This window comes from Spinacia oleracea, chromosome 5 (genome assembly GCF_020520425.1).
Source record: "Spinacia oleracea cultivar Varoflay chromosome 5, BTI_SOV_V1, whole genome shotgun sequence".
Lineage (NCBI taxonomy): Eukaryota > Viridiplantae > Streptophyta > Magnoliopsida > Caryophyllales > Amaranthaceae > Spinacia > Spinacia oleracea.
Window position 1 is genome coordinate 63189114 of NC_079491.1, and position 14556 is coordinate 63203669.

General features: G+C 36.2%; 1 protein-coding gene across 1 annotated transcript; it reads left to right on the forward strand.

Annotated features, from left to right (window-relative positions):
* The first annotated feature begins 8931 nt into the window (after positions 1-8931).
* On the forward strand, positions 8932-13868 carry LOC110798341 (GDSL esterase/lipase At5g45670). Its single transcript, XM_022003520.2, has 5 exons — positions 8932-9308; positions 12228-12352; positions 12541-12783; positions 13114-13351; positions 13474-13868. The coding sequence occupies exons 1-5, from the start codon at positions 9071-9073 to the stop codon at positions 13695-13697; spliced, it is 1068 nt and encodes a 355-aa protein (XP_021859212.2). The 5' UTR covers positions 8932-9070; the 3' UTR covers positions 13698-13868.
* Positions 13869-14556: the final 688 nt, after the last annotated feature.

Below are 14556 nucleotides of genomic sequence, written 5' to 3' on the forward strand. Positions count from 1 at the left end.
ATACCAAGGAAGTTTGATTTCTAGGTTACTGCTATTTAAACATAAACTTATAGGTAGAAACGGAATTGTAAGTTCCTTTCATTTGTTCCTTTGTTTTCCTATTTCTTGTACCCTTTCTTATTGTCTTAAGAATTGAATTCTCTAGTGTTGACTTTTATACTTTGTTTAGATATGTCTAATGTTACTTCAACAAAGTTCTTACCATTTTATTTATGTTGAATGTTTTGTTTAAACTAGATGATCTTACCAGAAGCTTCTAAAGTTCTCTAAGCATCGATCTATTCGAATGTCTAGGGTCTAGACTCATTCGAGAATTAAATGGAAAAAGATTTTAGGTTGTTAACCATTGGTAAAGTTGAGCGTTTAAACTCAATGCTTTATGATCTCAAAACTACATTGTATTTTAAATTCACAAGCACCAATTGGTTTTCCATTCGATTGATACTCGAAAACAACCATAAAAGTCGCTAAAAGAAACGTACATTTTAAATTGCTCATTTTCTCTCATTTCCGTGAATCGTTCTTAGATTCACTACCAATCGAGGAAAGTTACTGTTACCTTTCTAAAAGGATTTACTGCAGTGCAAGATATTTAATTATAAACAATAATTAAAACATACATTGAAGCATGCAAAGTCTAAACATTTATCATGAATAATAACTTGAAAATTAAAGCAAACATGCAATTCAAACAAGTTATTAGCATTTTATTCGATTTTATTGTTCCGGCAGGTGTGAATAAAATGATTCCAAGACCCTAAAACCATTGAAGAATTAAGCACATTATGTATTTAGACTCAATTCTAAAACCTTTTAGGTAAGCAAAAGCCTTTTGCTAATAGTCTAGAAACTACTCTTGGTTGATAGGTACGTCTAAGAACTTATTAGGTAACCCTTTAGATTTTGCCACGACATAAAAGGACTCCTTACTTATATCGTTGAGTTTCACCAAAACTAACATGTACTCACAATTATTTGTGTACCTTACCCCCTTAGTATCGATAAGTAACACCTCGCTATGGCGGAAAACTATTACTAAGATCGATGAAAAAAGGATATCCAAGTAAGTGTTATTTTGGCATGGCACCTTTTAACTCAATTTTTAAGTTTGGAACCTAAGGCTCTTACTATGTTGGTTAGATTTTAAGTGAACTAAAATCCTTAATCATGCAACATAGTCAAGCCACAATCTCATGCATATTTAAGACATATTTAAAAGCAATAAATAACTTAAAGCATGCATAAGATAAATGTGATCTAGTATGGCCCGACTTCATCTTGAAGCTTCAACTTCAAAGTCCGTCTTGAAAATGCATTGGAAACTCGGTCTTGAATTTCACCATGGGAGGCGCCATTTTCTTCAAATAGGATAAGCTATAATTAAACTAATTACAACTATTTGATGGTACGCAGACCATATTTGAATTAAAAAATAAATTTGGTGCTTTAGACCAATTACATTCAAATTAATGGTACGCAGACCATATTATCTATCCTATTTGGGCCATACTAGTCACTTCATAACCTGCAAAACAGTACATATACAATATATACCATTCACTCATTCATTATCATGAATGGCCCACATAGCTGGTTAGTAAAACACGTTAAGCATCACATAAATATTTGCAGCAATTAATCAAGGGCACCAATAATCTACCAATTATTCAGTCCTTATTAATTCTAATCAAGTTGTTTAACCTTAAAGGATTTGTAGACCTAATCAAGAGTTTATGACTAAAATTGCTCCCACTTAAACCAATAAATTCATATGCTTTACTAATTTTAAACATAAAAATGTATTTCTAGTCTAACCGGAAACATACAAATTTAATTAAAATTTAAAGCTCATATAAATTTATAATTGAATCCACTTATTTAATTTATTTTTCAGTTGAATTTAAATTAATTCAAGGTTTTTAATTTTGGTGATAAATTAAAATTTATAATAATTATAATATTCAAAATTAAAATCCAAGAAAACAATTTAAATTATTAATTATAAAATTCATTAAAATTACTCAAACTGAAAATCTCAAATTAAAATTTAAAACGATTTAATCGTAACACAAGGTACGCACATCACCACGCAACGCACAGCCATAGGCCACACGCACACGCAGCCATCGCTGGCCACGATGCGCGCAGCCTCTGTGCTGTGTCGCGTCTGCTGCTGCTCACCCTCGCAAGGCACCGCTCGCTGCACGCGCGCCAGCGCTCGCTGCGCGAGGCAGTGCGCGCTGTGGCGCAGCTCGCTTGCTGCCCACACGCGACTGCTCGCCTGCCTTGTCCCTCGCCCTCGCCCATCGCATAGCACACACGGCCAGCTCCTTTGCTTCGCGCGCGCGCCACGCTATGTTGCTCGCTGCATTCGTACCGTACGGGCGACGAGCTCCCTTGCTCGTCGTCGCGTGCCCGCACTATACAACACCCCTTAAGGGTGACACGTAGCTTCCAATGCTTTGTGCGTGCAACATTCATGAGCGTTTTCATAAAATTTAAAATTTTTAATTCAAAATTAATGAAAAATTAATAAAACATATTAATTTCATAATTTTAGGGCGAAAAATCGAAAATTTATTAATCAATTAATTTCCAATTTAACATGGATTCAAATCTAGGTCATAAAAATTTAGATTATGAAAATAATAAGAGGCTCGTGATACCACTGTTAGGTTATGATACATATGAATAAACATAAATCATGCGGAAAAACCATAAAGCCAGGAAACATATTATTTACACATAATCATTTAGCATAATTCAGATGCATACACTTTGTAGCGTGCGCTCCCTAGCTGCGCCCGAACCGAACAAGAACAAGTCTTTAGGACTCCAAGTGTCGTCCCTCCGTAGATAGTCCACAGCACGTCCGGATCCTCCTTAAGCTTGACCAACTAGAATCGCCCTTAAGGTTACTAGGATTTTCGGCTATTTGGGTTGCAAGTGTTTGGCTGATTTTTGCTTAAAAATCTTACCTTTGAATACTTCAAAATCGTCTGTTAAATATGTGACCCTAGGCCTATATTTATAGAGTTTATGGAAAGGAATTATAATCCTACTAGGATATGGATTTATTAATTAGAATCCTATTAGAACTCTAAATAATAAATTTAATCTCTTAGGATTAGGATTAGGATTTAATCAATGCACGAATTCCAATAGGATTAGGATTCGTTACGAACACGAGTGTTGCACGACCACGAGGAACGCACGCACCCGCGCAGGCCTTGCGGCCCACACGAGCAGGCGCTGCCTCGCAGCCAACGAGCATAAGCCCGCGCGCGCCTATGGCCTTGCTGGGCCTGGCCTTGCGTTGGGCCTGGCGAGGCTGTGGCAGCTCCGTGTTTGGGCGCTTGGCTTGTTGGGCGCGGGCCTGGCTTCGTGCTGGGCCTTCGTCTAGCAAGCCTCGTCCGATGCTAATTCGTACGATGCGCTTCCGATTAAATTCCCGGTTCCGGAGTTCATTTCCGATACGAATAATATTTAATATTTCCGATTCCGGAATTAATTTCCGTTTCGAACAAATATTTAATGGTTTTTTCATGAAATGCCCCCGAGGTTTGCAATAATGCACCAAATACCCCTGCGCGTTTCAAAATTCATAAAATATCCCTATTTTTTCCAACTGTTCATAAAATACACTTGGACTTAACGTCCGTTAGTCCTCCGTTAATAGGAATTTACATTTTTAGCCTTATGTGACTTAAATCTCATTCATCTGCATACTTTCTCTCTCCCACTCAACCCACCCAAACTTTCTCTCTCCTCCCACTGAACCAACACCACTCCTCACCCCGTCACCATCTTCGCCCCCGCTACCGTCGCCAACCTCGGCCAGGGTTTGACTTTCTCTGTTGCACCGTCGATGGCATCGGTGACCCGGTCAACTCTCTATCTCCTCCATTGGCGTTGTCGACGAGTGAGATTTCATCAAGGTGAGAGGCATTGATTAACGGGAGGAGAAGACGGCGGGAGGAGTTGATCCCAGAGCGGAGGAGAGAGAATTACAAAAAATCGGGTTGGCGGAGGAAGAGGAGCTGCCACCATCGTTGGGCGGAGATGACGGAGGAGGGACAACACCAGAAACGTATGTTGTTGGCGTGGTCATGGTGGGTGAATTCGGCGGCGATTTCGGTGGGAGAAATTAGGGTTTTGAGAGCGGTTTGATCTTGTTCGATCTTCTTGTGGTTGTTGTTGGTGGAGGGGGAGGTGATTGACAAATTGAGCTTGGGTTTCTTGGGGGTATGGGCGCCATTTTCATGGGAGGGGAGAGAATCGGAAGCCATGGGAGGTGGGAGAAGAGAGAAATATGCTTGAAAGCCGCTCAATTTTTGTGAGGTACTGTGTGATGATGGAGTAACTACATTTGGGTTGAAAGGTATTGAAATAATGGGAAGAGTTGATAGTTATCTAAATTCTAAAACAACAAATTAAGTATCAAGTATGGAACTATCAAGTTTGTGAAGTACGAGATCTGAAGGCAAGGGTTTAGGTGAATAGTCAGAATTAGCGGGGGTTCCACAAATGGACTGGGAAAGTGTGAAAACAACAATACAGGGCAGGCATTGTTGACTTTGTTTCTAACCCAATTATGCTACCAAGAACCTTACTTTTATGGCACATTGCATCTCAAATTCCTGAACATCATTATATCATGTCTCTGAACAACACTCTGAAGATCAGTCATCCGTTAAAGCTCTATTGTAAAGCTGGTGACATAAACACGATTCAGCTGCAAAGAGATTATCAAATGAAGGTTAAAGGCGGAATATTTAAAGTTATTACTTTGGTTTGCTGTTGGAATTGGGACTGCAAAACTAATTTGCGTTCTATTGGTGTAGTTCTTTCTTAAGGGTGGAAATGGCTCAAGCAAGGTAACCAAGAATGTGATGCATTGTAGTACAAGAGTGATTGTAAATGTTCATTGCAAGGGTATTATTACCGGCTTACTTTGAATTTTCAAGAGCTTTTATAGACTTTCAAATGTATATGGCAATAGCAATATAATCAGAGTTTTTGTAAAGCTACTCTGCAAATTAATCGGCTTTTTATGGAATATAATTCCTATTTATTGCTGGAAATTTGTTACAAACTGCTCTACTTCATTGCTAGGAAAATTAGAAATTCAAACTAGCCGTTGGATTCAAATTCTGCAGTTTTAAAGGAATTTTGGGTATTTGATGCAAAGAACTTTATAAATAGGTGTATATTATGCAATAACTTTATATGTAGGTGTATTTTATGAATTATAAACATGACTTAACGGAGTACTAACGGAAAGTCATAATAGGGGTATTTGGTTAACAGTTTGGAAAAAATAGGGGTATTCTATGAATTTTGAAACGCGCAGGGGTATTTGGTGCATTATTGCAAACCTCAGGGGCATTTCATGAAAAAACCGAATATTTAATATTTCCGTTTCCGGAATTATTTTCCGATTCCGATAATATTTTCGATTCAGACAATATTTCCGTTTCCGGCAATATTTCCGATTCCGGTAATATTTCCATTTCCAGTAATATTTTCCGATACGTACCATGTTTCCGTTTCCGGCAACATCTACGACTTGGATAATATTTATATTTCCGTTTCCGGCAATATCATCGTTTCCGGAGTATTCATTTGCTTGCCTTTGACGATCTTAGCTCCCACTGAAACCGAGATCCGTCGATTCCGAATATCCATAGATGGAGTATTTAATGCCATTAAATACTTGATCCGTTTACGTACTATTTGTGTGACCCTACGGGTTCAGTCAAGAGTAAGCTGTCGATTAATATTATTAATTCCACTTGAACTGAAGCGGCCTCTAGCTAGGCATTCAGCTCACTTGATCTCACTGAATTATTAACTTGTTAATTAATACTGAACCGCATTTATTAGACTTAACATTTAATGCATACTTGGACCAAGGGCATTATTTCCTTCACAACCTCTTTTCGCGCCAAAATCTCAGACCGATAACAAACATCAACAATGGTATCCCGAACCACGTTATGCCGATGTTTATTATTATTATTATTATTATTATTATTATTATTATTATTATTATTATTATTATTATTATTATATTGTGCAAATATGCAACACAAATTACCTTCCACCGAAGCGGAATTCGCCGACGAGTCAAACGGCGCAAATCCCCGAAGTAGATACCCAGTGAATTTGCAAAGATATAAAGAAACTCGAAAGAGGAAATCGCCAAAATTCTGTGAAGTTTTGAGAGAATAGTGTGGATAAAGTTTGAAATGATAAATTGGGACGAGTTTTTATAGGGGAACCTCCCAGAAACCGCCAAACTTCCACTTAAAACTATGCCTCACGATCAAAATGAAACTGAAGAGACGATCGACACTTGTCATCAATGCATGAATTTAAAACCACCTTTTTGAATAAAGAGGCGGGACTTTTGGACTTCTAACATATGAATAGCCGTCCATTTAATTCCAAATGGACCGGGTATAGGGGGCATGTTGTTTGGGGTGCCCAATTGACTCCCAATTGGGGCAACATCCAAAAAGCCCAAATGGTTACAGCAACAACATACAAGCCATTTACCCATCAAAGGCTAATCATCCACCCACATGGCCCAAGGCCCATCAACTAATAAATGACATATAGGACATTTACTACACAAACACTATAAATAAGCCGTCAAAGCTCACACCTCAAGGTACATCCAATTTATTGGCTTAAGACTACTCTCTAGAGAACTCTCTCTCTAGAATTCGAACATTGTTCTTACTTAGGAATCGGAGGAGCTTTTCTCGGAACTCCCCAAGGCCAGTTACATTGTTCATTGTGCAGGTAAATTCGGACACAACTCACTCAAGCAAGTTACATCTTCCACATCAACGAATAAGACCTTCATCCGAAGCCCATTGTTTCAACACCGGAACACGTAGTATAGTTACATCATTCAATCAACGGAAGCCATAAGAATTAGTCATAATACTATAGATCACTGTAATATATAGTACCATTATTCAATCAATGGAAGACATAATAATTAGTCATAATATTATAGATTCACGTCAATATCTCCCGCTAATTCCTATGCTCAACCTCTTCTAATATTTGTATCACTAATTACGAATTGTAGAACCAATCATTAACTCTACTCTACTCGTATTTGTATCACTAATTACAAATTGTAGAACCAATCATTAAAAAACAAGTTTATCCCATCCATTTTTAAAACACGAAGTCAGTAGCAAATATCCAAAATAGTTGGTAAGATTTAGTTAGATTTTATAATTTTTTAGTATCATAAAACTATTTACATACGTAGTATTTCGTACTTTTTCTATTTCATACTAGTAGATACATCATATTAATTTTTTTTACTATTTATATTATATGTATATTTCCTCCGTTCTCATTTACACGACACAATTAGGTTTTTGACACTAATCACACATGCTTCTTTGACTTTATTTTGTGATTTATACCTAAGAAAAAACATAGTCGTGTAGGCTTATTAGATTCATTTCAATAAATGTTTTTTAAATATCAACTTTTTATAATTTTTTCTTATCCATATTTGAAAATATTAATGTTTGAAATCATGCGTAAATAATTGTCACTACTACATTTCTAATCAGATGCGACGGTTTAAAAAAGGATAATGCGACGGCTTTCTCTATAACATATCAGAAAGTTGGGCTAATGTAACGGCTGTGATAAACCGTCGCATTAGGTTGTTTAATGCAACACCTTGTGAGGCTAATGCAACGGTTATGGTATTGAATAGTTTCAGCAGTAGTCTTTTAGTTTATTCCCTCCTACTATTTCCAAAAATTTCAAATCACGCGCCCTTCATTGGCTCCCAATCTTTTTTTTTAAAAAAAATGTAAATCAAAAATTAGAAAAAAGACAAACAATTCATTACTCCACCGAAGAAACTGAGAGGAGAGAGACTGAGAGCGTGTTCAAAGTTAGGGTTTCGAAAGGTCTAAGCATTTGATCTGCAATTCACAAATTGGTCTGAGCTAATCGAATTTCTTGCAGGTCTAGCCATTGGCTGCGAAAATTCTCTTCTCACGTCGCTGGATCGATTCACAAGGTTGAATTGGGGCAACTTACGAGGATAATCGAACATTTCCTGATAATTTTTTGCTTTTTTAATGTTTAACTATGAATTTCTAGGGTTTCTTAATCGAATGAAGTTTTTTTTTAGGGTGGGGGTTTGAATTTCTAGGCTTTGTTTTACGATCATTGCAGAAATTAATTTTTGATAATCGCAATTTTGATGTAATTATGTTTGTTTATTTGATTTTTGATGGTGTTGAAGTGCTTGAATTGGGGCAAATTACGAGGATAATCGAACATTTCCTGGTAATTTTTTGCTTTTTTAATGTTTAACTATGAATTTCTAGGGTTTCTTAATCGGATGAAGTTTTTTTTTAGGGTGGGGGGTTTGAAATTCTGGGCTAATGCAACGCCACCGGATGCAAGGGTCATTTGTCGTCGCATTAGGTCTAATGTGACGGATTTTGATGCCTAATGCAACGATTTTAGGCGTTGCATCTGATAAGAAATGTAGTAGTATGTGTCAACTTTGACAATAAATATTTTTAATTATATACTAATAAAAATGTAGATATTTTGAAAAATATTAAGATTAACCAATAGCAATTAAAAATATAAAATCTTTCTTACATATTGTTATTAATAAATGTGATCAAGGTAATAAATAAATAAATAGTGTAAAAAGTCAATACAATGCATCTATTAATGAACATAGGAAGTAGACTAGATAAAGTAGAAATTAAATAACGGAAATTTTTGTTTTGGTAAACTACTAAAGTATGCAATCATCATCTTTTGAAACTTTTCCCGTAAAAAAAAATTAAAAAAAAAATCCAAATATAGAAATAAGAAGATATTCCCAAAAATAAAAGAATGGTCACCTTTAAAAAGTTGAATACTTTGATAGCCAATCGTCTATATATGCGCTTATGCGCATTATGCGGTTATCACAAAATACTCTTTATTATGACTAATTAATCGTACTACTTAGCTTGATCATCTCCATCGCGATCGCCATCCCGGCCCTAGAGAGGAGATGTTGAGATATTCATCTTTATTTGTCTTCATTTTGATTTCTATCACAAATCTAGTGGTTCGTGCAAGTCCTCTAGTACCATGCTTCTTCATCTTTGGTGATTCGTTATCGGATCCCGGCAACAATAATCCCTTAAAGACCAAAGCCAAAGCAAATTATCATCCTTATGGAATTGATTTTCCGACTGGAAAACCCACTGGACGCTTTACCAATGGACAAACTGCCATTGATGTAATTGGTTTGTACTTCATTCTTACCTTGGTTTTATTGTGCATACATGAAATTAAGGAGGATTTTACAATGACTACATTAATTTGGTAGCCATTATAAACTTTTAATCTTGACCTATATTTACATGTATTAAATGAACATCACTTATTTTCTATTGACTTGACTTTTAATTTATTTATTTTTAAAATATGTTTTTAAAAAAATGAAGAAAATGACAAAAAAAATATTATAAAAAAATAACTTCTTTCGTTTTCTTATCTTCTCTGAAACTCCATGGTTATCATCAACCTATGTATTTTTCATTTTACAATTATTAACTTGTGTAAAACTGAGTTTGCTTAATTAAAATTAAAAAAAAAAAAAAAAAGCACCATTAGAACGAAAACAACCAAAGCTATATAAATCCCCAAAATTAAGTTCAACATTTTGTTAGGAATAGTAATTTTAATCGGTACCGAGTGTCCGAATATGTTTTATTTCATAAAACTAATGATTGTTCGGTGGGTTAAAGATGACACTAACGTATTATTCTTATTTTTGTGGGTTTGGGTGGTTAAAATTCCAGATAACATGATTCTGCTTTGTTTTTACAGAGTATGTAAATGGATTTTGTGAAGCAGTTATTTTTTCGGTGTTGCAAACTGTTTTTTTGTTTAAAATCTTTTTTATTTTTCTTTTATTTATTTTTTTTATTTTGAAAGATTGTGGTCAAACAAATAAACGGATAAGATTCGGTCTTTAAAATCGAACGGTTGAGATTTAGTACAATTATAGTGGCTACCATTTTATTGTAGCCATTGAAAAGTCTTCCTGAAATTAAACAAGCTAGGTCCGAATAATACTTGATATATATACTCATTTTGACAAATTGAGCTTTTTGTTCTTACTATTTCTATTTTAAAGATATCGATTAGGTACATTATAATGCATGATAATTAACCCATATTCACTACAAGAAATTGTACTATTAACGACGGGAAATCCCGTCGCGAAAGGCCAATAATCGTTGATTAACGACGGGATTTCCTGTCGCGAACCCGTCATAAAAGGGGGCCGTCGTTAATAGAAATCCCGTCGTAAATCTGTCGCAAACCCGTCGTAAAAGACATTTACGACGGTTATTCCCGTCATTGTTTGGTAGTTTACCCCCTCACAAAAGGCTTTTGCGACGGGATTTTTGACCCGTCGTAATTAGGTTGTCGTTAAAGATACACATTCTTGTAGTGATTGTAAACTTTTGCATAAACTATAGTACTAGGACGTAGGGGTGTTCAAAACTACCCGACCCGCATTACCCGACCCGCTGACCCGCCGACCCGGTACATTTAAAGCGGGTAATATACAGATTTTTTAGGAATAAATGGGCCGGGTACCCGACCCGGTAAAAATCCCGGGTACCGGGTCGGGGCATGGGCCTCCCTTATCGTTAAACGGGTACCCGAATATACCCGTTTAAAAAAAAAAAAAAAACTCCCATTATTTGGAATTTTGGGTACAGCAGGTCAACAGTGTTTGGCAAAGTTTCTCGAGTCATAAGTCTCATAAGTCATAACAAAGCCCAAAAACAAGTAAACTAGGGTTTACTTTCCTTCGCTTCTTCGTTCTTCCTCTGTACTCTACTACTCTGTATTCTCTCAACACTCAACCTCCCACCCTTCTCAGCGGCTCCGCCGCTCTTCTCTCTTCGACTCTTCCTCAGTCAGTCGCGGCTCCTCAGTCCTCCTCACTCCTCCTCTCTCTCTCACAGATCTCGAGATCCTCACATCACCAGTTCACCACCGGTCTCGCAAGATCAAGGCAAGCTCCACCCCGCACAAGCACCACCGCTCCATTCAAGCCTTCATCTTCGCTGCTATAGCTCTGTGCTATTGTTGATTTGTTGGAATATAAACTTAATTCATACGATTTTTTTTTGAAGAAACTTAATTCATACGTTGTGCTTCCTGACTTTTGCAATTATATGTGTTTTCTTTTATCTTTTTAGTTAATAATATCTTGTAGTCATGGTTTAATGGACATGCCCATACGGAGTTACACGAAGTTGGAAAGAGTTCGATTTTTTTTTTAAAGGAAACGGGTACCCTATGACCCGACCCGAGATAATCGGGTACCCGCTAACCGGGTACCCGGTTTTCCCGGGTCGGGGCATGGGCCGAAAGATTGACTACCCGCACATCCGGGTACCCGTTTAACCGGGTACCCGGTAATGAACACCCCTACTAGGACGTAGTACAAGTACTGAAGTACATAATACGGGTAGAGTACAGTAAGTCATTTACGTTGAAGTTCAACAATTAACATCATTTACATAATTGGTTTTGACAATAAATAACTATTACGTAGTATGTCTGTATATAGGATCTGCTTTGTAGGGTGTAAAACGTTTTTATTGTCAAATTATTTTTCATGGAAAACATATTATAAGGAAAAACCTAATTCCAAACTAGTTTTATTTTGTTTGGGTCCTTAAAAGAAAATGAGAGTAAATGGTGAAAATTGAGGGGAAGAAAGGTGAAAATTTTCCATAACTCCCTCAATTTAGTTTTCTAGAAAAAAAAAAGATATTGATAACCATTAAGATCAGCACGTGGCGGTTGTGAGGTGACGCGAGGTGAGCGACAGAACAGAGCCATAAATTTAAGATATAATATAATTAGTTTTTTAAAGATAAACAAAAACAAAGTTGGAGTAGTGGTTAAGGGGTTGGTGTTTATTAACCAACAAGGTTTTGCGTTAAAGTGCTATTTATTTATACTTTAAAAAAAAAATTGAACGAGAACCTCATTTTAAATAATTGCACAGAAGCCCATAATCGTAGCGTCATTCTAGCTCCAGCATTGCTTAAGATAGTTAGATAAACTAAGTTTGCGCTAGAGTTTTATGAATATCATAATTGGTATAGAATTCAAGTTAGTTTTTGTTGCAGGCCAGAAGTTAGGATTCCACCGTCACATTCCACCGTTTAGCGCAACAAAGGGACATGATATACGAATTGGTGTTAATTATGCATCTGGCGCGGCTGGTATTCGTCCAGAAACTGGTCGACATTTGGTATTTTCTAACTAATTTCTCTTTATTTAATTATTTATTGTATGATTTTGTTAATTTATACTTGGTACAATACAAGAAATAATTAAAAGTAGTACGTATTACTCCTTATAAATGATTGAATTTTAGTAAGAAGCTACTAAGAGGTATTGTGTTTGGTAAATATAGTGACATTTTGAATTCTTAATTAGGGTGAGATAGTAACTCTGGACATGCAGCTTAGACATCACAAAAGAATAATCTCAAAATTGAATGCAATGGTAAATGGATCAGCTCATGGGTATTTAAAACAATGTTTGTACACGATCAACATAGGCAGCAATGACTACATCAACAACTACTACGGACCGGCAGGACAATACAAAACTAGCCGTAAATACACCGTCGATACATATGCTGCTTCTCTCACTCGTTCCTACCAACAAGCTCTACGGGTACGTACCTATCAATTAATAGGTAAATAATTATTTGATTACAGTACAAGAATTTGTATCTTTAACGACAATCTAATTACGAATGGGTCAAAAATCCCGTCGCAAGGGCTAACAACCAATCAAAGACTGGAACGTACAACCGTCGCAAATATCTTTTACGACGGGATTTTCCATTAACGACGGGTTTGTGACAGGAAATCCCGTCATTAATCAAATATTATTGGCTTTTAGCAACGGGATTTCCTGTCGTTAATGGTACAATTTTTTGTAGTGTTAGTCGATCGCCCACTATGTTACAGTCTAATATAAATGTTGGTGTTGAACTTGAAGATGTTGTATGAAAATGGTGCAAGAAAGGTTGCGGTGTTTGGATTGGGACTCATAGGGTGCTCCCCAGGTTCAGTAACTCGACATCGTCCTACTACACCTTGTGTGGATAAAATGAACACTGCTGTTTCTTTCTTTAATGCTAAGCTTAGGACGTTTGTGGCGGAGCTTAACCACAAACACCATGATGCTAAGTTTACTTACATAAACCTTCAAGGAATGGCCGGCCATCCAAAAGACGGTCTGTCTCGATCTAATAAAACTCAAATATTTCAATTACATATATGTTTATTCTTTTAGTAATATCCTTATAACTCATATATTCCCTGAACAAAACATTAATTAATATTTGATCACATGTAGGAATCACGGTGATAAATAAACCGTGTTGCAAATCATTAAGGGATGATTTTCAGTGCAAAGAGTCTTCAACAATATGCAAAGATAGAAATGCATATTATTTTTGGGATGGGTATCATCCAACTGCAAATGCGCATAGCATTTTAGGTTCAAGAGCTTTCAAGAAAACAAGCCATCATGAAGCAATTCCGTTTGACATCCAAACCCTTGTTAAATTTAGGTTGTAATTAAAAGATGTTTAATTAGTTTTAGTTTCTCTTTTTAGTTATATATTAGATCCCAGGTTTTGGATTCTTACTCAATAAGATTATGTACCATGTAAGACAGTGTAGGCATCTGATATATGCCTAGCTTTTGGATCTATGAATGTGAATGGCGTGAGATTAATTAGTTTTTCATGCCAATAAGCCTATGAAATTTTTAACTGAAGAGTTGCTAATAAATCTTTCTCGAAGAATTGTAAACTTTATTGGCCAACAATTAGGGACATTTCTAACAAGGTTTTTCCTTCAAAATCTACAGACAAATGATAGCTACACATACGACAAGATCGAATAAACTGAAATTAATTAAGGGATGAGCCTAAAACACTCTTCATAGAAAGCAATTAAATTTGTCAAAAAATATGACGCAGTCGGAATGTGTCAAGAAAAGCAAGGGCTAATCTTAAGAACGAACCAACAGATTTACAAGCGATAAAACTGTAAAAACTCCGAAATCCACCAGAAAAGAGATACTCTCAGAATTTTATTATCAAAAGAATAGTTGATTTCTAATGACGAAAATAAAGTGTTTAAATAGTTAACACAAAACCCTAATACGAAAAAGAATTAAAAACAAAAGTCAAAAATAATTAAATTACAGTTTTCAATCCCTAAACGAATTCGAATGCCTAAAAAGCCCATCAATCACGGCATCGCCGTGTGTTAAACTCGTGGGCCCGCTTTTCATTTCCGAAAACATATACTATTAAGCAATCGGACACCGGAGGACCGACTAGTATAAATCGTTTCAGCAATTTTCAATGATTTGTTTTTTTGTCAAATCGTGCCGCCATCCTTCCTACGTCAAAATACCTTATAAAAT

Excerpts from the sequence above, each read along its gene's own strand:
- LOC110798341 (XM_022003520.2), top strand. The coding sequence starts at position 9,071 with ATGTTGAGATATTCATCTTTATTTGTCTTCATTTTGATTTCTATCACA. Across the intron at positions 12,784-13,113 it reads CCTACCAACAAGCTCTACGG|ATGTTGTATGAAAATGGTGC; the intron begins GTACGTACCTAT and ends TTGAACTTGAAG. Across the intron at positions 13,352-13,473 it reads GGCCGGCCATCCAAAAGACG|GAATCACGGTGATAAATAAA; the intron begins GTCTGTCTCGAT and ends GATCACATGTAG.